This window comes from Salarias fasciatus, chromosome 12 (genome assembly GCF_902148845.1).
Source record: "Salarias fasciatus chromosome 12, fSalaFa1.1, whole genome shotgun sequence".
Lineage (NCBI taxonomy): Eukaryota > Metazoa > Chordata > Actinopteri > Blenniiformes > Blenniidae > Salarias > Salarias fasciatus.
The window spans coordinates 17,955,498-17,982,537 of NC_043756.1; the positions used below are offsets into that span (position 1 = coordinate 17,955,498).

The 27,040-nt window shown below is 41.6% G+C and overlaps 3 protein-coding genes and 1 long non-coding RNA gene across 6 annotated transcripts; 2 read left to right on the forward strand and 2 right to left on the reverse strand.

Annotated features, from left to right (window-relative positions):
* Positions 1 to 206: 206 nt before the first annotated feature.
* Positions 207 to 4,264, reverse strand: nim1ka (NIM1 serine/threonine protein kinase a). Of its 2 annotated transcripts, XM_030105506.1 has the most exons (6): positions 4,122 to 4,264; positions 3,380 to 3,748; positions 3,139 to 3,251; positions 1,860 to 1,981; positions 1,620 to 1,766; positions 207 to 1,489 (listed from the first exon to the last, which is right to left on the reverse strand). In XM_030105506.1, the coding sequence occupies exons 2-6, from the start codon at positions 3,688 to 3,690 to the stop codon at positions 731 to 733; spliced, it is 1,452 nt and encodes a 483-aa protein (XP_029961366.1). In that variant the 5' UTR covers positions 3,691 to 3,748; positions 4,122 to 4,264; the 3' UTR covers positions 207 to 730. The 2 variants fall into 2 exon arrangements, with proteins under 2 accessions (XP_029961366.1, XP_029961367.1); XM_030105507.1 differs by lacking the exon at positions 4,122 to 4,264 and having other exon boundaries at positions 3,380 to 3,801.
* Positions 4,265 to 9,921: 5,657 nt separating this feature from the next.
* znf131 (zinc finger protein 131) lies at positions 9,922 to 15,116 on the reverse strand. Of its 2 annotated transcripts, none has more exons than XM_030104037.1 (9): positions 15,012 to 15,116; positions 13,744 to 13,895; positions 13,554 to 13,655; positions 12,256 to 12,400; positions 12,042 to 12,147; positions 11,678 to 11,869; positions 11,217 to 11,589; positions 10,959 to 11,089; positions 9,922 to 10,850 (listed from the first exon to the last, which is right to left on the reverse strand). In XM_030104037.1, the coding sequence occupies exons 2-9, from the start codon at positions 13,877 to 13,879 to the stop codon at positions 10,332 to 10,334; spliced, it is 1,704 nt and encodes a 567-aa protein (XP_029959897.1). In that variant the 5' UTR covers positions 13,880 to 13,895; positions 15,012 to 15,116; the 3' UTR covers positions 9,922 to 10,331. The 2 variants fall into 2 exon arrangements, with proteins under 2 accessions (XP_029959897.1, XP_029959898.1); XM_030104038.1 differs by lacking the exon at positions 15,012 to 15,116 and adding an exon at positions 14,745 to 14,881.
* Positions 10,887 to 26,327, forward strand: LOC115397626 (uncharacterized). Its single transcript, XR_003932524.1, has 3 exons — positions 10,887 to 10,899; positions 23,796 to 23,799; positions 26,257 to 26,327. It is a non-coding gene; the product is annotated as an uncharacterized LOC115397626 (long non-coding RNA).
* On the forward strand, positions 18,649 to 22,106 carry selenop (selenoprotein P). Its single transcript, XM_030104039.1, has 5 exons — positions 18,649 to 18,764; positions 19,274 to 19,504; positions 20,127 to 20,339; positions 20,462 to 20,579; positions 20,701 to 22,106. Exons 2-5 carry the CDS (start codon positions 19,302 to 19,304, stop codon positions 21,439 to 21,441), a joined length of 1,275 nt encoding a protein of 424 aa, XP_029959899.1. The 5' UTR covers positions 18,649 to 18,764; positions 19,274 to 19,301; the 3' UTR covers positions 21,442 to 22,106.
* Positions 26,328 to 27,040: the final 713 nt, after the last annotated feature.

The window sequence follows — 27,040 nt, forward strand, 5'->3', positions numbered from 1 at the left end:
TTCAAATTTTTCAACAAAAGTAACTGCTACTTCTATTTTTTTCCACTGATGACTGCTTCAGTCTGGATGAAATTTTAGCAGTACAATAAGGAAAGTAAGCCTGGACTGCACAAGACCTTACACTGTGTGATGTTGAGATGGTGTGATGAATTTCCTGAAGATGATCCCGGGCGGTCTGCGGTTGCTTGAGCAGGACTTTATTTCTGTACAGACCACAGATTTTAATTACCCATCAAAGATATTGCCCATCGTTCCTCTGGGGCGGTCAAACCCACACACTGTATAGCTGCCAGCATTGCAAGAGAGTGAGAGATCAGAGAGGCAGAAAGTTACCTCACTGCCAACCGAGAGGTAAAAAGGTATCAAATGTAGACTTTTTCAGAATTCAATCGTACTCCGTCCCACTTTAAGTTAAAGGGAAAATATTGTCTTTCCTTAAAGGTCACTATATATTTCAATATTTTACTGGTTCAGCCCACTTGAAATCAAAAATGACCACATATGTGGCCAAAAATGAGTTTGACGTTCATGTAGTAAAGTCAAAAATGTCTGTTTTTTTAACAGCTGAGTGCAGTTACAGTACTTAGCATAATTTTAATTCATACTGCTGGGTTGAAAAGCACTTTTTTCCTAGAAGATCTACTGTAATTCATGCAGTCTCATCCCAGAATATGAATGAAGGTATTAAGAGTTAAAGTCTATCTAATCCAGTGTGAAGTGGGGCATTTTGTCACAGAATCACACAGAGTTTAGAAGTGTGCCGTAAACTTCTGTACACTTTTAGTCGCTCCTTTTTACTTTTGGTGGTTGGTCCAACTGCCTGTGTGATGGCGGGTATGCTCTCAACAACCCGCTTCCTGTGAGCACGATGTAGCAGGATCCGATACACTCCAGTGATGGAGCTCCTGCAGTCCTTGCCCTGGTTATTCAGGATGTGTTCCGAGGTGATTCCCAGAGTCTCCAGAGCTGCTTTCACTTCTATCTCCTCCTCCGGGAGTTCAGACGGTTCATTCTCTGCCAGGTGTGATGGGTCAAGTTTAAATGGCTCCATGGCACAAGGGAAGTCGACGGGGAGCAGCCACTCGCAGCCCATCATCTGCTCCACTGTGCAGCGGTCAGTCGGTATCGGCTGCAGAATCCCCCTGATCAGCCTTTGGCATGCGTCAGGTATCCAGGTGGGCAGAACGTAGGCCCCCTCCATGATGCATCGCTTCAGTTTGGCGACAGTGTCCGCCCTGAACGGCATGGTGCCCGACACCATGAAGAACAGCATCACCCCCAAGGCCCAGATGTCCACAAAGACGCCGACGTAATGCTCGTCCCGAAAGAGTTCGGGCGCGGCGTAAGGCGGGGAACCGCAGAACGTGTTGAGCGTCTCGTCACGACGGCTCAGTGTGCTGAAGCCAAAGTCCCCCACTTTGACGCAAGAGCTACTGGTGTAGAAGACATTTTCCGCCTTCAAGTCACGATGGATGATGTTGTTTTCATGCTGTGAAAGAGTAAAGAAAAAAACTTGTGAAGGACAAGAGAGTTGGTGGGGAAGGATTTTAATCCCCTTTCATTTATCACAATCAGATGATCAGATTTCTATTTTTCAGGATGAATTTATATGTGCTAACCATGTGTTTGACAGCAGAGAGGATCTGAGCGAAGACAATCTTGCAATCAGTGTCAGAAAGTTTCCCTTCTGTAGTAATCTTGGTGTAGAGCTCCCCTCCTCCAGCGTACTCCATCACCAGGTGTAACCGTGACAGAGTCTCCACAACCTAACGGAAATGTGTGAGTAACACCAGAAAGTTTATAAAGCAAAAAACATGGAGTTCATTAAAAAGACAGAAAACAAAGCGTAAGAGTCGAACCTCATAGAGGCGGATGATGTTGGGGTGATGCAATTTCTCCATGCTGGAAATCTCTCTGGACAGCAGCCTCTGGGTCTTCTGATCCAACTTGGTTTTGTCTAAGATCTTAATGGCCACTTTGTCTGGTGATGCCAAGAAAGGAATTTATGATCAACGATCACTCTGAAGCTATACATTCGTTAAAGACAGCTAGTTATATACATCAGAATCCTCAAACTCAAGAAAGACAATTTGCTTGATTTTAAAGATAAAAAAACAATAATAAATAAGCAGATTTATGTGGCAATAACATGTAAAAAAAAGCATTAGCTGTCAATAGCAAAAGCAACAGCCATGCTTGTCTGGGATCAACTTGCAAAACAGAAGTTGACCTTGAGCTAACAAGCCTGACGCTCGTCACAAGTTAATTTGATGGAGGATTAGCTGCCCCATGAAAGCACCTTTCCTGATTATGTTCGCTCTCGGGGATCTCTTTCCACCTTTAGACCAATTGTAAAAAGAAATAATGGGATGGCAGAAGCAGTGAAATCTTTTTTGTTTGTTTGTTTGTTTTTAATGCATTGACTCAAGTGGAGACCAACTCTGAGCAAAAACAGAAAGTCAAGTAGGAGAAACAAATGATTTTCAATGAGGATATTTAAGTTTTCTGTAAAGTTAGCACTTTTTTCAGAAAAATCCCAATCTTTACATATGATATCAATAGAAACAATATTGGCTGTATCCTTTGAATGATTCATACATAAGATGAAAGTCAGGTAACTAAATCCTGAAAACGTCTTGAGACGCTAAATGGTGTTGAGATATCTGATTGTGCTTCAGTATGCATTATTAAGGCTGGTATTAGGCTCCCTTTCAGTGACAGTGACACAGCTTTCAATAGGAGCATTCAAAATGCATTGCAGCTCATACTGTTTTTGACTTGACACCACACACACACGCAAACATGCACGCACGTGCAAACGCACTCATTTCCTCCATCTCCCTGAGCCTTTGATGAGGCATGCGGCAATTTTAGCCGTCGCTAAGGAAACTGGAGATCTCTAATCAATCCATCTGTTCAAGGGCAGCCGGCAATCTGTCTCTTTGCGGCTGAATCAGCTCACTTGGTCAAACGGGCACACTGGGCCTTGTTAGTGAGATGCTACCAAGACAAACTGGTGTTGCTGTTCATTGAGGAAAACTGCTTATCAGCCAACTTATAACGTAAATCTGATGCTGAATGTGACATTCTATTTGTTTCCACAACGTCAGCTCAGGCAAACAACTCATAATGGTTTACCTTTGGTGAGCGCATGAATTCCTAATTTGACATGGGAGAAATTGCCACAGCCAATCTCTCCACGGATTTTGTAGAAGCCGATCCTCCTTCCGACCGTGAGTTCTCGGACCACCCTGTCAGCACATGAGGAAACGGAAACTGTTTACGACAGTGGAGCCATCACACAAATGTATTGAACAGCGATGACAAAGTTAATTATAGCAACAAAGAGGCTATGAATATTTCACTGTTCTAACCCTACCTATCGTCCTGGCACATATCCAGGTTCAGCCTTTCGAGAGGAGTGAGGCGGCGAACAGTGGCGCCCTCGTCATCTGTGTTGATGTCGGAGCTGTCCTGGCGGGACGAGCGGAAGTACCTCTGGCTGGTGCCCACAACTGTTCCTCCGATGGAGCCGCCGATCGATTCCCCGGCAGACTCCACAGTCTCTGCCCCTGAAACCGAGCCGGTCCCTGAGGTACCTGCTGCCCCTGACCCTTTGGAGCCCGCGGCTGTCCCCGCCCCGGGATCAGCCCCATCTGGGGTACTCTCAGCAGGGCAGACGGCAGTCATCCTGCAAGGAACCCCCAGGGTGGAGCGGAATTAACTCATAGCTGAGAGAGATGCAGGGCTGGAAGCACAGACACAAAAAAATAGTCAATTTGGTCCTGATGTAGTACATGTTTCAAGACAGCACCAAAAAGCACTGAGCGGGATGTGGTGCTAAACAACACAACAGAACACTATAAAATAAAACAAGAAAGGAAATTACTGTAAAAGCTTATTTGGTGCCGCTTCTCTCAGACTATATCAGACTATTGTGCCATTTTTACAATGACACCGAGTAAATATAGTTTTTTTCTTTATGCTCACAAAGAGTAGAAAATCACTTTCACAGCATGACAAATGCAAAAAGTAAGAAGGAAGTCATTATCCTCCAATGTTAACATTTTACTGAATTAAAAGCAAAAGCAAATTCATATGAGACTGAAACCTCGACTTACTTTCAAAAGTTAGAGCCATTCAGAAGGTAAATCCTCTCATTTTTGTTGAGATCATAACTGTTCACTAAAATGAGTCGAACGCCTGCTTCATTCGAAGCGTCCCTCATCTGTTCCAGCTGAGAACGTCCTGGAATATCACGGCCAGCTGGTCATCTGAAGCTCGAAGCAGTCTTGTTGGATCTTCAGTATTTCCACTGATCGAAGCGTTAGTTTTCCTCACATCGAGTCTCATGAAGAAACAAACAGGTCGAACGGAGACCATGTGTCCCTGGATGCATGTTCACTGCTGTCGCTGGCTGAAGAGGTCTGCAGGAGCTTTAATGGACCCTTCTGAGTCTCCAGGGTATAAATAGGCCACGAGGTGAGGAGGAGGGGAGAGGAGCCAGATGGGGGAGTTTGAACAGATGATAGTGTCAGGGTCCAGCCATTATGTGTTCAATGAGACAACCTGGATGGAGAGAAAAAAAACACAAGACATGGTGAACATTTTCTCTGCATAAAGCAATTACTAAAACCAGCGTTCAAATTTATAAATGAACACAATTGTGCCAATGCAGTGTTCACATGAGTATCTTTCAATGTACACTGCGAGTCTTACTTAATTGAAGGCTCATGTGCAGGGCAAGCTGAGGCTGCTATGAGAGCCAAGGAAAACAAATCAGAGACCCCATCCTTCTCTGAGAAAACAGGGAAATTTCCAAAACTCAAAATATGCCTTCATCACTTTAAAATGCAGAGCGAGAGCAAGCATCATGCGTGTTGGTGTGAGAGTGTATAAGACCGTAAGTAGGTGATAACTACATGCTGCTGTGAGGACATAGTTCTAACAACGCCTCATGAGAGGGAAAAGCAAAACTGAAAAGTCAGTCACTTCTCAAAAGTAAATATTTCTACAGGCTCAATGTTCTCATCCTCACATAATGCAAGACATCAGTGTATGAGCACTTTGCACACATAGCCTTTGTTGAAGCCTGCAACAATTTATGCCGTTGCAAAGGAAACACGCACAGGGACACCATGCAAACTCCACACAGAAAGGCTCCCCAACCCAGACTGTGTGGGCCATAATATGCACGTATACAGTATAGAAAACTTGCCAATTCTTCAAGAAACAATTTCCTCTGATTGTTATATTAAAAAATAGGTTAGAAATATGAAAACTGTCTGCAGACGCTGTAGAGCCAGAGCAATAACACGTGTGAAGCAAGGCTACAAATGGTTAACTCACTGTTCCACAATGCATTCACGCTTTTTGGAGGGGCGCTCGCTCTCATTTGTCCCCATGTTAAGATGAATGAGTCTATATTAAAACCTTACGAGGAAATCAAAGCCAATCTCTTTCATGCGGCCTCCCAGCCTTCAAACACCTTCCTGTCGTCGCACCATGAATATCTGCGCATTGATCTCAGGCGGCCTAAAAGGACTTGCGGGGAGAGAAGAGGCCTCCACTTTAACGCACAAAGCGGCACACGTTGATTACTCGTCTTTTATGTGTGCAAATAAAAGACTAAAAGGACATTTGTGCGTTGAATAAAATGCTCAATAGTAAAAGGGGAGGAAAGAGAGCTCTGAGACTGTGCTATGAACAGAACAATGTATTTTTCAGCTATTCAGCTAAAGATCTTGTTAAATGCAAACATGTCACAGTTAATAAGTCTTCATTTCTTATTGAACTCTCATGCTGTATGTCAGAGTAAGACCTATCAAAGGTTAAGCAAAGCTATTTGTAAAAGGTAACTGGACCCTCTGATCACCACTCAAGTACAGGTTGAATGTATTTTTGTACTCTTTTTACTGACAATGACACCTGGTTGCTTAGTGATGGACACTGAGTGTTTGTTTTCATCGGGCTGAGGATTAGACATTAACTAGGAAGGACTGAGTGCAAAAGAAGAGAGCACACACTATTGTAATGACACTTACGCAGAGCTGCAATCAGACCGAAAATGCTCAGCTTAATCACATGAATAACATGATGAATCCATATAAAGGTGCATTAATGCAAGTGGATCATGAAAAACAGTGCACCACTGGAAGAAGAAAGCACCTTACAACTACAGAGTAAACTGTTCAAAATGCAGGACTGTGGGGTTTTGTTATTGATATTCTTACACAGTGGGACTATTGCCTTTTCAGTTCCCTGCTCGGGGGCCTCTGGGTTCTCCCAGAGTGTGCATGCCTTCTTCAGAGCACTCTGGTTTCGTCTCACAGTTCAAAAACACATGTTTTAGAAGAGTCGAAGCTCCATTTACTACGATCCTGTAAAAAGCATGATAAATTGCATCTTCAAGCAGATAGATTGCATTTTCAGTTTTTGTGATCAGGTAAGAATAACACCATAAATGACATCATGTACAAACAGAAGTGTTCAACAGAGCCGACATAAATAACAACCTGTTGGTGATGGTAATTTTCTGATGCTCGCTGGCCTGCATTCACGATGGAGTCATTACATCTCATTACATGGTGCGCTGAGCACCTCCAAGCATCACCTGAAATGTGATATGGCTCCACTGGGCATGTTGGATTGAGGAACTTATCAAACATATCAACAGTGAAACAATAAGAGTTTGGTGAATACAGAAAAACACAATATGGAAAATAATTGTTTATAAATTCAAAGCTGTGAGGAAAAAGATGAGCCGCAGGTTGAAGAAGGGGCACAACATATAAAATATAATAAACTATGCAAGTGAATGCTTCTCAGTACAGTAACAGTAGTATGTCTATGCCTTGTTTTCATTCGTTAATGTTAATAAAAGTTATTTCTTGAGGAAATATACGCTTTGCAAATTAATCCATCACCATAAACTCCTCACAGAATACTGTGTGATTTGATATGCTCCTTATTCATGAAATCAACCATGCTTAAAGGATAGTGTGTTATTTCGACCCCCGGTGCATTCAGTTAGTAGATCAGCTTTCACATGTGCGTGTGCACAAAATCCCATTTAGAGATCAGGAACATTTTAGTCCCAGAATTCACTATTGATGGTTTACAAGGGAGAAACCTAAGTACACATGGAAAGAACATGCAAACTCCACACAGAAAGGCCTCGGCCAGATCTTCTCACTGCGAGGTGAGAACGCTAACTTCCATCCAGTCTAGCAATCTTTCTTTCGTATATAGAAAATCCATATTGATATATTAGTGATTACAGACGTGTCAATGAATCCACAGACAGCTCTTAATGAGCAAACACAATTAGCTTTGTCAAGTACAGCTCCTTCCTTACTCACCAGACAGTCAATCATTTGTCTGAGAATCCCAGAGGAGGAGAAGCAGGGCTTGCCCGGTGCACTCGACTGCTGATCACACTGCTGGCATCAGCAGACCCTTCACACACTCCAACAACGGAAAACATAAGAGCCCATCCACAGCAGCTGTGGATCAACACACACTCGCTCTTTCCATCTGTTGTGTTTCCCCTGACAAACAACTCAGGCAAGGTGAGCAAATGAAGGAACTGCTTCTCTGAATGAGGACAGAATTCCTCTCTCATTGAGAAGCCCCTAATTTTGCCACTCATTCCAAAAGAGTTTAGATCTCACTCACTCTTCTCCATTCAGGTGCACATTGGTACATCTTTTCTTCACAGCCGGGTAAATCTGTACACTTGAGCGTGCTCGCACAGTGAGCACACAAAGCTCCCCGCTGTGGTAATTGAGACACACAGCTGACAAGAGTGAAAGAGCTGTAACAATGAGCGTGAGGCCTATAGGAGCAGGGAGGCAGGGCCGGGTGGAATTTACAGGGCAAATATTTCACATTTCAGAAAAACCGGGCTGACCTCTTAAACCCTTCCCCCAATCAGTCCCAAACTGTGTATACACTGAAGCCACAGCTCTAGGAAACACTGTGGGAATGGTCTGCTAAAATAAAAGAGCATTCAGTGCTTTTTAGTCCAGGTAACATTTTTCTTTCTACACTTGTACATTAACTACTGCTGCTGCTGCAAAAAACAGATCTTCTGTGATTACATAAACCTCACAACAGAACACATAATACCATTCTGTGCATCGCTGTTAGCAACACAGTCAGCTAGATACTGTGTGTCTCTGAGGCCTGAACAAAGTTACCATGACACTGTATGCAGGGTGCACAATAACAATGCAGCAGACAACCATAAATCCTGCAACCCATGATCCGAATTGAAAATCTGTTTGGGCATTTATTTCTCTTATCGTCAAAGAGCCATCTGAGTTTGCTTGTTATTCGTGATCAGCACATTAAAAAGATTTGTTAAAATAACAAAAACGGGAAGCACAATGCTTCATGTTCCCTGACTGATGAGACATCAAAAGAATGAAAATTGAGGACAAATATCATTAAGGTGGGAAAACAAAACAAAAGACAGTGTCCTGCAAAAGATTACAAATAACCAACCTGATCTTTCACATCATATACTCATCAGCTTCCTACAGGAGGAAAAAACCACGTTTTTTGTCATAGTTCTTTATGACATGAATGAATAACTTTTTTTTTTCATTTCAGTGTGTGCCATTTGATTTTGTGTTTTTTTTATGGGAATCTGTGGACATCTGTGATTGTTTTCTACACATTACTTAAAGAACTGAGGAAGTACTTCAATGAAACAAAGATTAAAATTGGTCAGAAAAATCATAAGAACTGAAACTCCATTCTGAGTGCAACAGGTGCCAAGTCACACTCAGTCCATTCAGAGCTCGGTGTCATTGACTTTTGCTTGATCAGAAATGGAAAAGAAGTTGATTGGACTCGAGCTGATTCCCCAAAGTGTAAATGTTACACCATGCACGCGCGTGTGTCACGTGCGTGGGAAGATGCTTAAAGAAGAAATAAACTTTAAAACGTAAAAACTGCGATTACTGTAATAATAATAAACCATGTGAGGTGAAAGATATACCTATACATACAAAGAAATAGTGAATACTGTGAGCCTCAGTCTCATATAGGGAGATGATGCGAATCCTGCAGTAGTGAGATTACAGTGATTCCTGCCTGCCGTGGCCTCTACTTTAGAAGAAACAACATTTTAAAAGCAACGTATTTTGAACAAAAGCTTATTTTCGTGCACGCAAAGTAATTTGCCTGCACGCATTTAGCGACAGTCAACAGTTAATCCCGCGCAGCAGGCCGTCCACTGTGATCATCTCTCATCAATAACCGAACCCTTTAAAAAAAACACCTCATATGTGACCGGTGAGAATCAATCTTACATGCGGGAGTGTCTCCATGCGCGCGCGGCGACCGTGTTCACCGGCCCCGCTGCCACAGCCATCCTCAGCGAAGCCGGGTGACATTGAGCCCCGCCGACAGCTCCGCAGCTTCTCCCCGGCGCAGGCTGTTGTGAGGGAAATCCACCCTGACGGGCAGGAGAACGGACCAATCAGCAGCTGCCTGAGGGCGGCCGCGTGCGCCCCGCGTCCAATCAGAGGCTGGCATCGAGCCCCTCTTCAGATCCAGTGCCGCCGGAGCTGTCCCCGTGCTGCGTGCAGACGGCGGATATCGCCAGGTAACATAAGCTGGGTGTGTGTGTGCGTGTGTGTTTGTGAACGCGCGTGCGTGTCGCAGCAGGTCAAAGTGGGGTCAGGGGACCATGACGTGGCCGTGGAAGTAATCTAATGGAGTGGAAAGGCGTTTGTCTCTTGTTAAAGAAGCACCTGCCTCTTGATTAGTGCTGTAATAGTAATAATATTGCTCAATATATACTCAATAGTATTCAATAATAACCCTAACCCTAAACATCAATACTTCAACAGCTTTAAATTCAATTGATGATATACTGGTTGTCAAACAAATCTCATGAGGATAAAAGGACCAGTTATTCACAAAACCAGTTTTATTCCATCTTGGATCTTTTTTTTTTTTCCTACGAAAACACCAAAGTTGATATGAAAATAAACATCAGCAAAATTGCAGCAATAACAGTTTGGAAAAAACAGCGGCAAACAAAATGTTGAATGAGCTGCAAAATTCATTTGTCGTCAAATTATGATGCCAAGTGATCCAAGTTAATAAGGATATCATAAAAATGAGAAAGTAGAAACATAAACAAAAAAAGGATTGAAAACCCACTGGAGACACCATGACTATGGCAAAATGCTTCAAAATAAATAAATTATGAGCAGAAACTCTGTCCGTAGTTCTAAGTTCAAAGAGTGCGAGTGTCGGGAACAGAGACATTCAAGGACATATTGAGGCGACATGCTGTATCCTCCTCCAGGTTCTCATACAACCACTGTTTGGATTGCCTCCTCCACGTTGACCACCTCTCCCTCCACCTCCACCTGAGAGTTCACCACATGCTGCCCGTCCACTTCAGTCGTGGTCACGTGCACCACCTGGATTTGCACCCCTGCCTGTTTTAGTCTCTCCATGTCCTCCTCGCACATCTCCGTCACCCCGCCGTCCTCCACCACGACCGTCGCCGTCTGCTCCATATCCATCACTTCCACCGGCTCCACCGTGACGTGCTCCACTTGGATCCCGTCGTCCAGCAGGACCGTCCCCCCTCCTTCTATGCTCTGCGTCGCGATGGTGAGGGCGGCCGTGGCGGCGGGGTCGGAGACGACCACCTCCTCACTGGACTTGTCCTCGATGGCGTGGACGTCTTTGAGGTGGGCCTTCAGCTCTTTGGCATGAGTGAACCACATGTCGCACATGGTGCAGTGATTTGGCTTGACTCCAGTGTGGCTCACCAGGTGGTCTTTGAACTGGTCCCAGCTGTTGAACACACTGCTGCAGACCTGAGGGCAAAGGAAAGGTGTGAGATTACGGAAGAGTGAGTTTTTTTAAGTGTGGGAGGAGGGAGGCAGTGAGGCCTGCCTACTGGCAGCATTGTGGCGAAACAGTACCTGACATTCATAGAGCTTCTTTCGGCCTTTCTTGGCTCCGGCCCCGTTCTGACAGGCTGCCATATGGCACTTCAATGTGCTGTTCCTTGCAAACCGCTCATGACAATCTGGGCACTCGTAAGGTTTTTCACCTAAAAACAAGCACGAAAAGACAGGCACATATGTTAGACTTATAATGTGTGCAATGGGCAAACATAGTTACATAAAACTGCTCAGAATGAGGCTAAAAACTACAGTGATCCACTTTTTTTTCCTCACCAGTGTGCTTCCGTAAGTGCTCCTTGAAGTGACCGAAGTGGTCGAAGTGCTTCCTGCAGTATTCACAGACGTGCACTTTCTTTTGGGGTTTCTGGTTTCGAGACAGTTCCTCAGCATCGAAATGGAACGTGCTGACGTGCTGCTTCAAGGCACCCTCCCGTGAGTAGGCTTTCCCGCAGTGGCCACACACATGGGGCTTTTCCAGCGAACCCTGGTGTGATTTCAAATGCTGCTTGAGGTGGTAGTACAGCTTGAAGCTGCGGTCACACTTATTGCAGCGGAACAAGTTGTCTACTTGTGAAATCTGGACCTCGACAACTTCGACGTTCTCCAATACCTTGGGGGCTACCAGTTCCTCGTGATACACAACCTCCTGCAATGCACAGACACCGATAACAACATTTTAATTCATATTCTCAAAATCACACGTTGTATTTCCAAATTTCAAAAAGTCATCTTGCCTCTTCTATTGCCTCCTTCTTGATCACGTGGAGAGTTGGCTCTCCCTGCTGGTATTTGCTCGTTATGTCGGCAAGGAGAGCCAAAGCAGAGTCATCCGACGCCGCCTGGGCGTTCTTCGCAGCATCAACTACCTCCTCCAGCCCAGACTCTTCTACTTCAACTGCTTCATCCTCAAAAACTTCAATCTCGCCCTGCAGGGCGATAAATAGATGCAGTCTCATTAACTAAATGTACTCAAAGTCATCTAATTCTAATTCATACAGACAGTTGCAAGACCAGAAGAAACCCTTAACTGACAGACACGTCTAGTTAACTTAACTTTAGAGTAAAATGTTTTATTGTAATAATCAAGAAAAGACTGACCTGCTCACCCTCCACTGAGGGCAACGTTTCTGTGATCACATTTGATGTCTCGGCAATCTTCCTCTTTTTGCCTTTCTTTGTCGTCAGTGAGGAACTCTCATTAATTCTACAACAGAAGGTTGTAGCTATTTAGCATGAGTATTCTAGAGACATTTCTTCCCGGCTGTTTAAACATTTCACAGATGCTTCAAGAATATTTACATTAAATACTGACTGATTATTGAGTGCTTTGATGGCTTCTTGCATTTGTAGGTATTCGGCAGCCTTCCACACATCATAGGCTTGTTCTTCTCCGGCTATATCCAGAGTGGCCGTGTAAGTGAACTCCATCAGCTGGCGAAAGGCCGTGTGACTCACTCCTGTTGAAATGTGGCAAAAAAGAACAGAGGTTAATGTAACCTGCTCGATATAACAGCAACAAAGATGTGCAAACATCTACCTCTACGTCTACCTGCACACGTTGAAACAAGAGCACGTTAGCCAGAAAGAGCAAAAAAAAAGAAAGCTACAGGCAATTTTATTACCCTACAGCTGCACAACATAAACATAAGAATTCTCCAGAAAAATGGCGAGAAAAAAAGGGCTTTGAGTCAGCTGTGTCATACTTGGTTGTGGAGTAAACTAGAGTGGGTCAGACCAGCGGAATGAGCACAATAATGCACAAACATACAAACAATAATGCATAATCCAGACGATTTAGTGCAAATAAATAGAAAACAAGAAAGAAAATGTAATATCTTAAAAATAAGTACTATCAAAGCATGGATGAATGCAATCTATCAAAAACTCTATTGACAACACATGTCTATCTAGGAAAAGTTATTTTGCAATATATATGTTTAGCATTTTATAGCCCAGCTCTAACTAAGGGGTGTCTCCAAACGTTGCCTTTTAAGACATAATAACAATAATAACTTGATGTTTTAAATCACCTTCAATAAAAAAGTCACGTATATACGTACAATGCAATAAAATCTATTGCTCCCCCCATTTTATTTTCTGAGCAGTGCAAGTGTAGAAACAATTTAAATGACAGTATTTCAGTACAATTACAGTACAGTATTGCCAGTCAAGCAGTACCAACAGTAATAATAGCCACCAAAAGTGGCTAAGATTGGTTCATGGTTTGTTGGTTATGTTGTCCAGCAACATGTCTACTCAAAATGGAAAAAAAGCCACACGTTTGAACCAAAAGTTGTTGATGAGAAAAAAATATATTACTGTGATTTTGGCATCATTGAGACTGAAGTGTCACTATAACATACTATGTCCACCAGAGAGCACTGTCGGCTTCACTTTTCATTCTGTTCTAATAATTCCTACTCTGAATGAATGTATTCTGAAACAAAGATCCAGAATCAAGTCCAAAACACAAAAAAGTCTTATTTGGACATATACCCCTAACCCTATATTTGGAGGATATCTATCTGATAATGTGAGTGACAGCTATCACAATCGTCCCCATTGGGCTGCACTTTAAAAAAAAAAAAATCAAACAGAAACACAGAATACCTTCAATCTCCACCAGTGGCTCTTGGGTGAAATCCTGGAAGAACTTGTGAAAAAACTGACTGCATGCTGCTAACACCGCTTTATGGGCTCTGAACTGATGTCCTGCAATAGCAAAGAAACATACAAAAAAGTCATGTAGCTTCAGAATTTTAGCAAGATAATAACAAAAGTGAGCTTTAGAAGTATTTACCATCCACAATCAGTGTGATGTCAGTGAACTGATCCAGCTGTCTTTGCTCGTTAAGCTTGTCCATCATCACCTTGTAATGAGCTGGGTATTCACTGGGAACATCCACCTCCACCTCCGCCGCCATCTCTGCTGCCATCACTCACCTGATGCCTCTGTGTGTATGCAAAAGAAAGTTTTTAAGAAATCTTAACAAGAATTGAAAAGAATAAGTTAATGTATTGCCAAAGACATTGATAGAACTTTTACTTGGGTGATTCATGTCATTTAAATGCAATACAGCCTAAAAGGCGCAGGACATGATAGGCATAACAAATGACATGCAGAACTGAGATTTCCAAATGTACCAATGACCGACAGCTTTTGTTTGCTACTGATTCTCACTTGGAGAGGCCTGAGGAAACAATATATATCAGGAAGAAGTAAGAGTTAAACGTACCTAATGTAGAATAATCTCCATTTAATTCAAGAATACAGATTTTCTGGATTGAAATGTTGGAAGAAACAACTTTACTCAAGAAAATGCAATAGATTAACCATCTTGTTTGAGTGAGTAAACTTTCATAAACATCACCCAAAGTGTCCACCATAACCTGCTGGTAATACTGGGCAATTCTTGCCTCATCAAAACAAAGTACGCTCTTCTCCATCAGAACTCTAGATCAGTGTTAAAAGCTTGCAGGATTGCACGCAAATAGACAACAAAGAGGCGAAAGATAAGAAATGAGTGTTTTAGAATTACAACTTACAACAAAAAGCCAGGGGACGTTTGGAATTTACCTTAAACAAAAAGGTAAAGGCTATACAATGAATGCACGCGAACGTTTCAGAGTCGATCCAGATATTTCACTTATAACATAGTTTTTAACACTAAAAGAACCCTAGAAGTGTCACATGGGGATTTATAAGCAAGCCAAACTGGTCCTGGCAGCTTAGCTTTAGCATGTTGAGCAAAAACAACACTCTATACCTCACGGCAGACAGAAAATAAGCAGGTTACATACCCAGTAAATACATAAGCATCACAGTCTACACTAAAAGGTGTTGATACAGCTATCCCACCAATTCCACAATGATAAATTAAGGGCGAAAACGACCTCCAGCCCCTCGGGGCTGCAGGTAACGGGCCTTCTAGCATGCTCGCCATTTCGTGTCTGACAGGCAACATTACGTCATCAAACCGCGCATTAAAATACACTTTTCCCGGACAGAATACCAAATTTCAACCACGATGGGTTAAATCGAACTTAAAACCCTATCGGTATACTCACCCCAAGTCTGGCTACGCTGCTTCAGACAGTTAGTATCCGACGATATTTAGAACGACGCATGTACTGCTGTTCTAGCCCCGATGCTACGAAAAGGGCGGTCGTTCGACAGCTAGGCCTCGGTATCCCATAAGCCCTTGCGAAGTCAAAGACGCCGACTAGCGTTGCTTAGTTACAGTTACAGTTACTACAGTGGTGACAGTCAATATTTTTAAATGATGCAGAATTACTTATTTAATTGGATCAAATGGTATTCTATTTCTCTAAGATAAACTAATTCTATTCCTATACCACTTAAATCTATGGTTAAACAGGATATACATCACTCAAAGCTTTCCCCCAAAATGAAACAACTATTAATAGATGGTGAAGATTTTTGTTCTCTCAGATTTACTCAAATGTATTACAGTGTCAAAATGATTTAAATGAAAATGCATAATGTGAAATAATGTTAACATTTACATTAAATGCTTGATGATTAAATTAAATATGATGCACTTTATTGTGTTTTGGAAAAAACAAAAGACCTTTAAAACTTATACATTGTTGACAACTCCTCACTTAGATGACGTCATCTTCTAATTTGTATAGAGGCTCATTGGCATATCTAGGTCGAATTAGATGATGACATCATTTAAAATGATACATTGTTGCAAACTCCTCAGTCCGGAAAGTTCTAAATGACATTTTCATAAAGAAAGAAGGAACCATATTGGTGCAAAGTGAGTCACGTGACAGAGCTACAGCCATAGAGTCCTGGTCATTCAAAGGCACCTTTTAAATGGAAGTACAGATATCTATTGTCATACATCTACTGTGTTTTATTATTCTTTTGCAAATGTAGAAATGCTATCTACAGTTGCAAATCAAATTTGATTGGTGCCTTGTCTCATGTCATCATTTGAATAATTTAGATTGATTTAAATTGATTGAAAGTCCTTCATTTTTCCCACAGGGGAAAAATGCAGTGTTCCAGCAGCGCAGAGAAAAGAAATATAAATCGAATAGAAATGTGAAATGTGAAATTTACAAAGCCCAACCATACATAGAAAAATATAATTCAAACATAAATTTAGGATAGCTATAATTAAATAACAGATGTAAGCTAACCAACATAATTAAATATAATTTAAATATAAATTTAAGACAGATATAATTGAATAACAGATATAAATTAAATATAATTTACATATATTTTTAAGATAGGCACATTTGTACACTACAATAATAATAACGGATATAGAGTAAATATAATTTGAATATACAGTTAAGACAGACACATGTGCACAATATAATAGAAAAATGTGAGAAACGAAAACTATATACAGGAGTTTCACAGAGCTGAATGGACGATGGATGATGATGGATGACTGATGAATATCAGCAGAACCATTTTTAATAAACACATTTTGTATCTGCACTCAAAACAATGCAGAAAACTCTGGGGAGACCTCATTCATGTGATTTCCACAGTGAAGTAAATCTTTGTGGTTAAGACAAATGTTGATGGAGCTGGATGTAGCTGGGGAGCCAGAGATTTAAACCACATTTGAAGACTGGCATATGTACAGTATGTTGTTCCCCAAAAGGAAAATTAAACAGATAAATGTGCAGTCAACCATAGTTGGCTCTGTAGTGTAGCGGCCCAAACAACTAATTTATAAGTTCCACAGATGGGAAAACAAATAGTGCACAATACTGCTGTGGCCTCCAGGTGTCTCTGTAGCATACTGGTTAAAATGACTTGCCTGTTACTGAAAGGATTATATAGGGAACTGTATTTTTCCTCTAACATTTTGTTTGTGTTTTGCAGGGGTTTTTTTTCTTGCAACTTTAATCAGATATTAAAAACTGACATAGGTTCCTGTACGAACTCATCTGCAGGAATCTAAATGGGTTTGGAGTCTTATAGTTAAAGCTAACTCTGTAGCAAGAGGGATTTGAAAGAAGGGGTTCAACTGATCTTCTTTAGATTGAGTTACTGTCCAATAGCTTTCATGCAAGGCAAGGGAAATGTATTTATTAAGTGACAGGGGCATAGAATTGCATTTTCAATGTTCGAGCCATGTTTGATTCAGTCTTACATACCCCAGAGAACTTGTCTAACTTATCTGTCCTTGAACTTTATTTTACTTTGACTATAACTGTCTGAATTACTTCTCCTGTAGCTCTTCAAATTAAATAAGATGAAAATCAGTCCTATCCAACAATCTCTTGCTGAGAGCTCACATCTATAAAATGTTATTGTGATTTCATAGGTCACAGAGTCCTGAAATAGGTCATGAACTCAACACCAGACTGTTAATGAATAACACTTGGTGACTGAATAAACTGAGAGCTCCGGGAAGCTGCATGCTGCCCTTTGCTGTATCGACTGCTCTGCCTGAAGTTGTGGTATCTCACTGTCCTGAGTGATGAAGTAGTGCAGGTGACCCCATTTACTCTGTGCACTGACACCATGAGCATAGCGCATGTCAATGCAGCAACATTGCAGGAAGAAACAAGAAGAAAAAGAACAGCCACGATCTTTCCATAGAGATGAATAAACACCACTGACAGACGAAAAGTAGGTTAGTGCATATGTAACAGATAAAACTTTTTTAAATTATCAGATAACAATTTTTATCACTTGAGTTTGAAAGCATGAATCTTTGTCGAACCGTTATCTCAAACGTAAAATGACTTTTGAACCTAACTTATCTCATTCTGTATTTCCAGCTGCACGGCCTATATTTGCAGACTGACAACCCACACAATTGTACTTTGAGACTTTTTATTGTCAGGTGTAAAAAGTCTTTTAAAACAGAACACTGTCTTACTTTCTTTGACGATAAGTCCTTCGGTATTTAAATGTTATGCAAGATATGGGCAATAGTTCTGAAACAGAGGTAAACGAGTCAACAAAATAGTTCATGCAAATCCCTGAAATTTTGAGATTTTGATTCATCTACTATAAAATTCCAGTTTTACTCCAAAACACACAATTTATCACTCAGCGTTAGAACAGAACAGAACAGAACAGAACAGAACAGAATAGAATAGAAATTCTTCTTTCGTGTGTGACCCAGATTCTTACTTTCTGATAAACTATTGTATTATGTGCTGCTATGAATTATTAAAGCATAAGGATGTTTTGTGTCCTTATTAGCACCCTTGTAACATTGTCAGGCTTTTATTGGTGTAGTATGTTTGGTTGCCTTGGTGAGAGCATGCCTCCTGTGCATGCGCCTGATCATCATTTTCTCTCCAGTTGTGTTTGTCAGAGACATGCTGGACACTTACCAGAGTCCCTCCCAATGTTCTTTTTCACTTCCCCTCCCTCTGCAAAAAGAGAATTGCACAATGCTGTTCCATGTTCTTAGCAGTAAAGTTTATACAACAAAATCCAATAAGTTTCACGAAAGGAAATCAATGATTTAACCGCTACCTTTTTCAGTCATGTAACAGAAGTAAGTCATTCCTCCTCTTTTCATTAACTTGTTTAAGCTTATCAATCAGCCAGGTGGTGCTTAACTTTTCCCTTTTTAAATGTTTTATCCTTTCCACATGAGGAGATGTCATTACAGTGGCTTTTTTAATTTTAGAGAAGTGCAGGCATCAGCATACAGCTGTGCCTGAACTTTGTCCTCCTTCCTGACAGAAAAACAACAGGCGGAGTATAAAAGGGGGGAGCAGTGGAGGAAGAGGCTTGTTTTTGTTCCTGGAGTTGCAGTGACAAAGAGCTGAGCTAAGGGAAGGAAGCTTTTTAACCCAGGGGTAAGAGACAGAATTTATTACATTTTGTCAGATGATCTAGAAACAAAGTCAATATGAAGTTTTTAACAGCAATGATGGGAAAGTAGATAAATAAAAACACACATCACAGTGGACTACACTAAAATGCTGAACTTGTAAAAAAATGTAAATAGTGTAAATGCATGCAGCGACCAACTTTTGGATGTAAAATCAAGAATGCATAACTTGATGTTTGCACTTGTCGTGACTGGAGTCACAGATTGCAGAAATGTAGAGTTAACTTTCAACACTGCTATTTTTGACTGTATTTAATGATATTTACTTTGGGATCTGTGACGTGATTAGTTCAAACTACACTTCATATTCAGCCTGCACCAGAGTGAAAAGTGATTCTAGAAAGGAACTTCCAAGAATTGACCCTTTCCCAGACAACTGGGTCATTTTTGCGTACAGGCTTTGACCAGCTTCTTTCTCCTCTTCCACCCCTTTCTGCCTCCTCTCCAATTTCTCCCTCTCCTCCCCTCCCTCAGACTGGGGCAGTGAGGGGGCACCACAGAGATGTGGGCGTGCCTCAGCCTGCTCCTCACTCTCTGCCTGCTCCATGGGGGCGCGGCAGAGAGTGATGGGGGCGGGCCCAGCTGTCAGATGCCTCCAGCCTGGAAGATAGGAGATGTGTATCCCATGCAGGCCTCCATGGGCAGGGTGACGGTGGTGGCCCTTCTCCAGGCCAGCTGACTGTTCTGTTTGGTGCAGGCTTCCAGGTATGCACCTCTTAACTCACAGGACCAGCACCTCTGCCACTGAAAGGATTAAAAATAGAAATAAAACACTATATCCAAGTCACATTTGAAGCAGCCCAGACCGGGGATGTCAAGCTCATTTGAGATCAGAGGCCAAATATAGCTCAGTGTGATCTGAGGTGTGCTGGGGTTATAAAGTCATTGCATAAAAAAACTTTTACATAACTCCATTGCCTTCCTTTGTTTTATTAAAGAAGAAGTAAAAAATCAAAATCATGCAAACTGGGGTCATATTTTTTCTTCAAAGTTTGTTTCTTGTGAAATTATTTGAATCAAATTTCAGCTTCATTGACAAATCTGCTGAAGGATCAAAGTTTCATCAGTCTTTATGATGCATGCTTTCACACGTTAATGCTGCTTTGTTCGCCACTAAGCCACTTTCATTACTGCATCAGGAACACAATAACCTGGATGTCAAAGCTGTGTTATATTTGTCTTATACTCTCTAATATCATCATGCCTCAACATGTGTTAAAATTTGGAACAATAGTTGAGCACACCCTTTTCTATTTCATTAGGGAACTATTAATGAGTTTGTAACTTTAAGAATGATGTTTGAGATAATATTCCCTTTTCTGGGCAGAATGGACAGCCTGCGCCAAAACATGGAGAGTCAGGGTCTGAAGGATGTGGTCTACATGGTCGTCAACCACCAGGGGGAGCAGGCACAGCGCCTGCACTCCATGATGGCCCAGAGACTGTCTGAGAACATCACTCTCTACAAGCAGGACGAGCAGCAGCCTGATGTTTGGCAGGCGCTGAATGGAAACAAGGATGACTTTCTCATCTATGACAGGTTTGTTACTTTCATATTCTTTCACATAGCAGGGAAATCAAGACTTCAAGTTTGGTTTTGCTTCTACCTCCTGTTATGTTCAACCTGTAGTTAACCTCAGTTACCTGTTTATCTACCATCAGGTGTGGCCGCCTTGCCAAGAAAATTTCGCTTCCTTATTCCATCATTGGGTACGGCCACATTGAGGGAGCGATCAAAGACACCTACTGCAAGCGCTTATGTGGAGAGTGCACGTATGAGGTATAGATCACATCTAACTCTGCAAATACAGACAGATGAGCTATCAAAGTGTGAAGTACCATTAAAAGACAGGCTTTAATATTTTATGACTTTTTTTGTTTGTTTCTTTGTTTTTTTGCAGAGCGCTGAGATCCCAGAGGAGTGCAAAGAGAAAGCAGATGCACAGCCTGACACAGATGGTGCTCCTCCTGTAAACCATGATCACGGTCATGGTCACCACCATGGTCACCATCATGGTCACCATCATGGGCATCATCACGGTCACGGCGGTGGGCACCATGGCGATCAACATGGCGATCAACATGATTTCCAACCTCGTGGCTTTGGTCACGGCCAGAATCACGACCATGGTCATCATCATCATCATCATGGAAGTCATGATGGTGCTGGTTCTGACCATGGACAAAGTCATAGTCAACATGGCGTTCAGCAGCAGGCACATGACCAAGCTGGCGCGTGGTCTCACGGTCAACAAGGTGTAGATTTAAGCCAGATGCAGCAAGCAGATGCTGGGCACGTGATGCAGGTGGCGCACGGAGATGCCGGCATGCCTTGAGCTGCAGAAAAGACGAGGTGAAAGTCAAAACACAGCTGACAGTGGACAGCAGGCTCTGACAACGAAGCCTCTCCGAAGACCAGCTGATGCTGACACTGACGCAGGCTGTTTGGCGAAGCAGAGAGCGAGCAGCCGGTCGGTCTCTGACACTGTGACGAGGCTCTGCCAGCCTCCTGACAGTGACACGGACTGACAGGCGACGCAGCAAATAACGTCAGGGAGACCTGACAGTGACGCTCGCCTCCTGCCGCCTGACAGCAGCCTCAGCCGGCACAGTGAGCCTGACCTCCAGGTGTTGCGAGCTGAGGGTGAGAGCAGCTGTAAGCTGGTCCAGATGTCACCCTCACATTACCACCAGCCAGCAACATCAGGGCTCAGAGCTCTTTTTACCAACAAGTATTACTCTGAGAGAGGGGAGATCAATCCCGACAGCCGGCATATGGAGTAGATAAATAGTGCCCAATATCGCACAGACATAGACGACGCAAGGCAAGAAGCACATCAGCCCAAGCATTCTCAGTATGCACTGACTAGGTCTTTTTTTTATCTGTCTCAATATGTCTGTCCGTGGGTTTCTTTCATCCTCTCTCAGCAGTGTATGTGGTCATCATGTTCGCAAACGACCTTTTCTGTTTTGTTCTCTCCATCCTTTATGAAACCAGACACATAAACTACGCTCTAGTGGTGTCTGAACGATGTCAGGCTGGAGAGAAAAGAGAGGGCACTGCGAAAACATGATTAACACTTTAAACTTTCAAACTTTTGAAAATGACAAAGAATGTGCAAAATCCTGATAAATTTGGGAGAAAAATAAATTGTATTACAACAGTCACTGTAGTGTAAAATAGGCATTATTTACCACTGCCTATTAGCTAGTTACAAAAAAGAACAAAATGAAAAAAAAAAAAGAAAGAAACTGAAGCACTGATCCACCACTGGGTAATAAAGCAAAAGCATCTTAAACCAGATCAGATTTAAAAATGTTATCAACCAAATCTGTCTGCAATAAATGCGAGAAATTGTCTTCTTTGGCACATATATTAATACAATAGATAGTCTCTGACACCTCCAAATAGTAAAGTGTCACATTTCAAATATTGAGCATGTAGCATTCCTATCTGGTTTCTTTTTTTTTTTTTTTTTTCTGTGATTGCATACATTTTCTATGTAGCTTATAATTTGTGTACATTTATACAAAGCTTGTTCTGAAAGTAGCCCAAACATCTCTTTATAGCAGTGAGTGATGAAGTGAAATATGACAGCAATGAGTGAGTAACTGTTGGAATACCCTCTGTACTTAATGATGGTTTCTGTGGGAAGGTAACGATCACCCTGAATGCCTGATGCTCGTGCAGAGAGCTGTATTGGGCTGAGTTTGTCAAGTGTGGAAAAGAGAGAGATGAACAAGAGAGTGAAATAAAGATGATGGTGCTACTTTAATGAGTTTGTGAAGTGTTTGATGAGTTCAAAAACGAGTTTTTGAATGATATTTGTATGCTTTGATGCCAATGCCAATGACCTGCATCGACGAGCTCCTGGACCGACGAGGCATTGCACCTTTTTTACACAACACTGGATCTGTCCAAGTGCTACAGGGAGATCTCCTTGTCTTCAAAGTCTCGTGAGGAAACAATCTTCGCCACTCCATACAGTCAGGTGCCGCGTCCTCATGCTGCTGGAACAAAGACTCGAACAGAGGGTGCTAAGGAGGGAGCTGACACACACCTGAGTTTCATCGTGGAATAATTATCTCTCGGCTCTCTGACAGTAGTGTGCTGGGAGGCATAAAAAGGACGCCCCAGGAGGAGAAAGAGGACGGTCGTCTGGAAAGGTGCAGTGTACCGACTGCAACTGGAAATACATGGTCAAAGCATAGAGCCGATTCCAAGTATTTGTGTTCTACTGAGAATCTACACACAGTAGTGTCTTGTGTTACACTCAATATGACTGACAAAATTAAATTATTATTCACTGTTTAATTATGTTGACGTGTTCGAAATAAAGCTCAAATCAAATCAAGCATTCTCAAGAAGTTCAACCGTTTTCATAGGCTTGCATTTTCGGGAACTCCATGTTGGAAGATGGGGAAAAAAATGCCTCTAACCATGTTGTTTTTTTCAACATTTGTCAGCAGATGGCAATACAGATCTGCACATGCAACCACCAACAAAAGTCATCTAGTTTTGAAGAACACTCCATCTCCACTAACTGAACTGTCATACAGTACCTTTACTTTTTCTTATGTCTTATATAATTTTCTCTGACATTTTCCTCTGACTGATTTTATCTTATTTAGCCAATTATTGCTCCACATACTTGACTCCACAACAATTTAGTTAATTATCCCACTGACAGATAATAAAACAATAATACATAATAAAAGACAACCTTGAATTGTCAGTTTGGTTTGTTGTCTAGGTTTTTGCATTAGGGTTACACAATTATTGCTATTGACTGTTTCTTTGACTAAGGCAGCTTCATCTAACTGGGAATGTCAACATGGGGGGGTTTCGTGGAGTCATGTCTGTTCTAAACTGCTTTATCTGATTCAAGGTTACCGGAGTCGATCCCCGTTAACAGTGTACAAAGAGAGCTGACGCCTGGGACAGGTTGGTCGTCCATCACAGGGCAAAGGGAGACAGAAAGACAGACAATCACAGATGGGTCTGTGTAGATGTGGCACATAACCTAAACACCATACTGAGTTCTGTTATTTTGCAATAAAATGTGTTTCTTTTCTTCTTTTTTCTTCCTGTGTCAAATCGTGAGATAAAGAAACATTGTACTTATTTTACATTCAATCTACTTCTTTGTTTTTATATGTCAGCAGTTACATAACCATAACGCCATGAATGTGTGGCTCAGTGAATGAAACGCTGTATCAAACCTCAAAGTGCAACACCTGCTGCTTGGTGCAATGTAGCCGTATTGCCTGTTGGACTGTGTGTCTAGAAAAGGTCAACAAGCAACCGGAGGTAATAAATGAGGCTGAGGCGGGCGGCTTGTGTGGGCGTAATTGGGCTGAAGATCCAATACAGGAGAACAGTGACTTATGGGTAATTACCTGCAATGTCCTGAGACAAAGAGCTGTGAGTGGCTGTCTCTCTGATTCAATCAGCCCCACACAGAGCAGCGCAGTACACAGCTTCGGTCTTAATTGTCCAATATGCTTTCTCCTCAAACTGCTTCTGCAGCCCTCTCCTCTCCGCTTATTCCACCAGCGGGCAGCGAGAAAATCACACGCTTGTGAACTCGTTCACAGAAAGTTCCTCTGTGTTGCTCACAAACAACCCATTCTCCCTCGTCCAGGCACATGTATGCATGCTATTCCCGCCTCGCTTCGGCGTACGTGCACAATACCATGCGCACATGAACACGCACCGCAGTGTGCTGTGTTTTTCTTCATTATGCTGTTTTCTCTGTGCTGATCGGAGTTGACCTTTGCTTGCTATTGGTGCACTTTTAATGTGGTTAGTGAGTTAAAGAGCTCTTATGAAGAGTATTCGCATTATAAACACATATTAAGAAACCATGGTAAATTATTAATCATCCAAGGCACAATCGGAATTAGACAGTGAATTTTAATTGCCTCAACTTGTATCAACAATGAAGTGGTGAAACAATAGGTTTAATATATTATGCATATCGGAGGCAGCAGTATCAAGATTAATTAAAAGACAAAATGACAGATCGGACACACAAAATGCTGCATATATTTATTGTGTAGCATGTCAAGAGCTTAGTGATCACACATACAACACCACAAAGGCTCAATTGGTAAAAGAACAATAGCAGATCATCAAAGCTCATTACAGTTCTTGGCCCTGAGCAAAACAGCAGCCAACGCTTGAGGACAGAAGGCTCCAAAGACAAAATGGATCAGAAAATAAGACTGTGGCACAACAATAATAATGATTATAATAATAAGGATTTAAACTGCTGATTTCTATATGAAGTGATAACTGACTGTTTTTCCACTCATGAGACTGCAAAGCAAATGTTTCTAATTCTGTCTTGTAGTCTTTTTCCAGTTTTATGAGCCTGAATGACACATGGCGGAAAACATATTAGTCATGCTAGCCCATTTACAGTCGTCTGATAAGGTGGTGGGGTGATCTGAGGGCTCTGAGCAGACAAATAAATAACACATGGAAGGGAAATAAAGTGTGGAGCCACTGAACACCATTAAAAAAAAAACAAAAAAAAAAACAAAACAAGAATTTAACAACTGCTGCACTCAAGTCAATAATTAAAATATTTCCCAAACTAGCCGAGAAGAAATGTGCGGCCCGTTGTTCCTTGTTTGATTAAGAGTAACAACCTGCACAAATTCAGCCAGATCACTTCCAGACATATTACAATGTTTCTAGACATGATGCAAAACCGAGGCGCAGGTCCAGAATGCACCACAATGAAAGAGTTTACCCAAAATGCACTTATCAATACTGAGATGCAGGAAAGACATAGTGGAGGAAAAATAAGAGTAGAGCGTTACAATAAAACTAATTCACTCTGCCTATATTTTGATATAACTTCTTTTAACGTTATCTATTCATAAATCTGATAACAAATATTAAATACTCCATTAGAATATATCATTCTAGCAACTGGTTAGTGTGAAATACATTCTAACTACATGAATTTTGTACAAGCTTATTTATCTTTTCAGTTCTTCGTGGTCTGATTATTGTGCTGGCTAATAAACATAATAGTTTGTAGTAACACATATTAAAACAAATAATTCACACGTCTTGAGTCTTAAAATACAAAATCTGAGTACTATTGAAAAGATAGTGTGTGTGTTTGTGTGTGTGTGTGTGTGTGTGTGTGTGTGTGTGTGTGTGTGTGTGTGTGTGTGTGTGTGTGCGCAAAGTGCTTCTTCTAAAGTGTCTGTAACATTTATAACCTTGCAACAACACAAACAAGCTCATTGTGAACTCGGTAAAAACAAAAAAGAAAGAAAAAACTCAAAGTCTCAATGTGGTAAACATCAATACAATAAGCTTGGAAGAACAAACAAAAGAACAAAAGAAAACACCCCCATTTTATCCAACTCACTGTAACCTTTGAAAAATACTCTCAGAGATGTAACTATTTCAATAAAAAAAAAAAAAAAACAAGTTCCTCAGCATTATAATTGCATTGCATATTCCAGTTTGCACACATTCACAAGCATCGTGGCACAACTGAAATGAAATATCACCATTGCTTTTCCCCCCATTTTTTTTTTCTTTTATTTTTCCATTTTCCTTCATATTCACAGACAGCCCTCTGGGGATCTCTGGGTGGGAGTAAACACAGCTGAAAAAGTCCGAGGGCCAAACAGTCCAATTGTGTTGCTACAGATCACAAAACAAACAGCTAAAACAAATCACAGCGTCCCATTTTGTCCAGACCATGCACCATTTATAGGTATCAGTCCTGTTTTGTCTGACGTTTTTTTTTTTTTTTTTTTTTAATCACAAAGCAATTTACAATTTTTACACAACACAGTGATCGTTGCTCTCGCTTGGCTGATCCCGTCGCACCACAGTAAGGCTGAATGTAGGATACGTGTACCGAGCATCAACAACACATTTTGACTACAAACACTAACAACATGAAAATATAGAACTGTGTTTTATCAGCATTAGCAAATATATTAAGACATTTCTGCAACAGCACTGACTTGCTGGTTTTATTTGCACTAGGCAGGAACGAGAGAGAGAGAGAGAGAGAGAGAGAGAGAGAGAGAGAGAGAGAGAGAGAGAGAGAGAGAGAGGAGAGAGAGAGAGAGAGAGAGGAGAGAGAGAGAGAGAGAGAGAGAGAGGAGAGAGAGAGAGAGAGAGAGAGAGAGAGAGAGAGAGAGAGAGAGAGAGAGAGAGAGAGAGAGAAATGGCACACATTTATCAGATTCACATTTTCA

Coding starts and splice junctions, on each gene's coding strand:
- nim1ka (XM_030105506.1), bottom strand. CDS start 3,690: ATGACTGCCGTCTGCCCTGCTGAGAGTACCCCAGATGGGGCTGATCCC. Junction 1,982..3,138: donor AATTCATGCGCTCACCAAAG/GTAAACCATTAT, acceptor TGGCATCACCAG/ACAAAGTGGCCATTAAGATC. Junction 1,767..1,859: donor ACATCATCCGCCTCTATGAG/GTTCGACTCTTA, acceptor CATTTCCGTTAG/GTTGTGGAGACTCTGTCACG.
- znf131 (XM_030104037.1), bottom strand. CDS start 13,879: ATGGCAGCAGAGATGGCGGCGGAGGTGGAGGTGGATGTTCCCAGTGAA. Junction 12,401..13,553: donor GCCACTGGTGGAGATTGAAG/GTATTCTGTGTT, acceptor ACATTTCAACAG/GAGTGAGTCACACGGCCTTT. Junction 11,870..12,041: donor CCTCAGTGGAGGGTGAGCAG/GTCAGTCTTTTC, acceptor ATCGCCCTGCAG/GGCGAGATTGAAGTTTTTGA.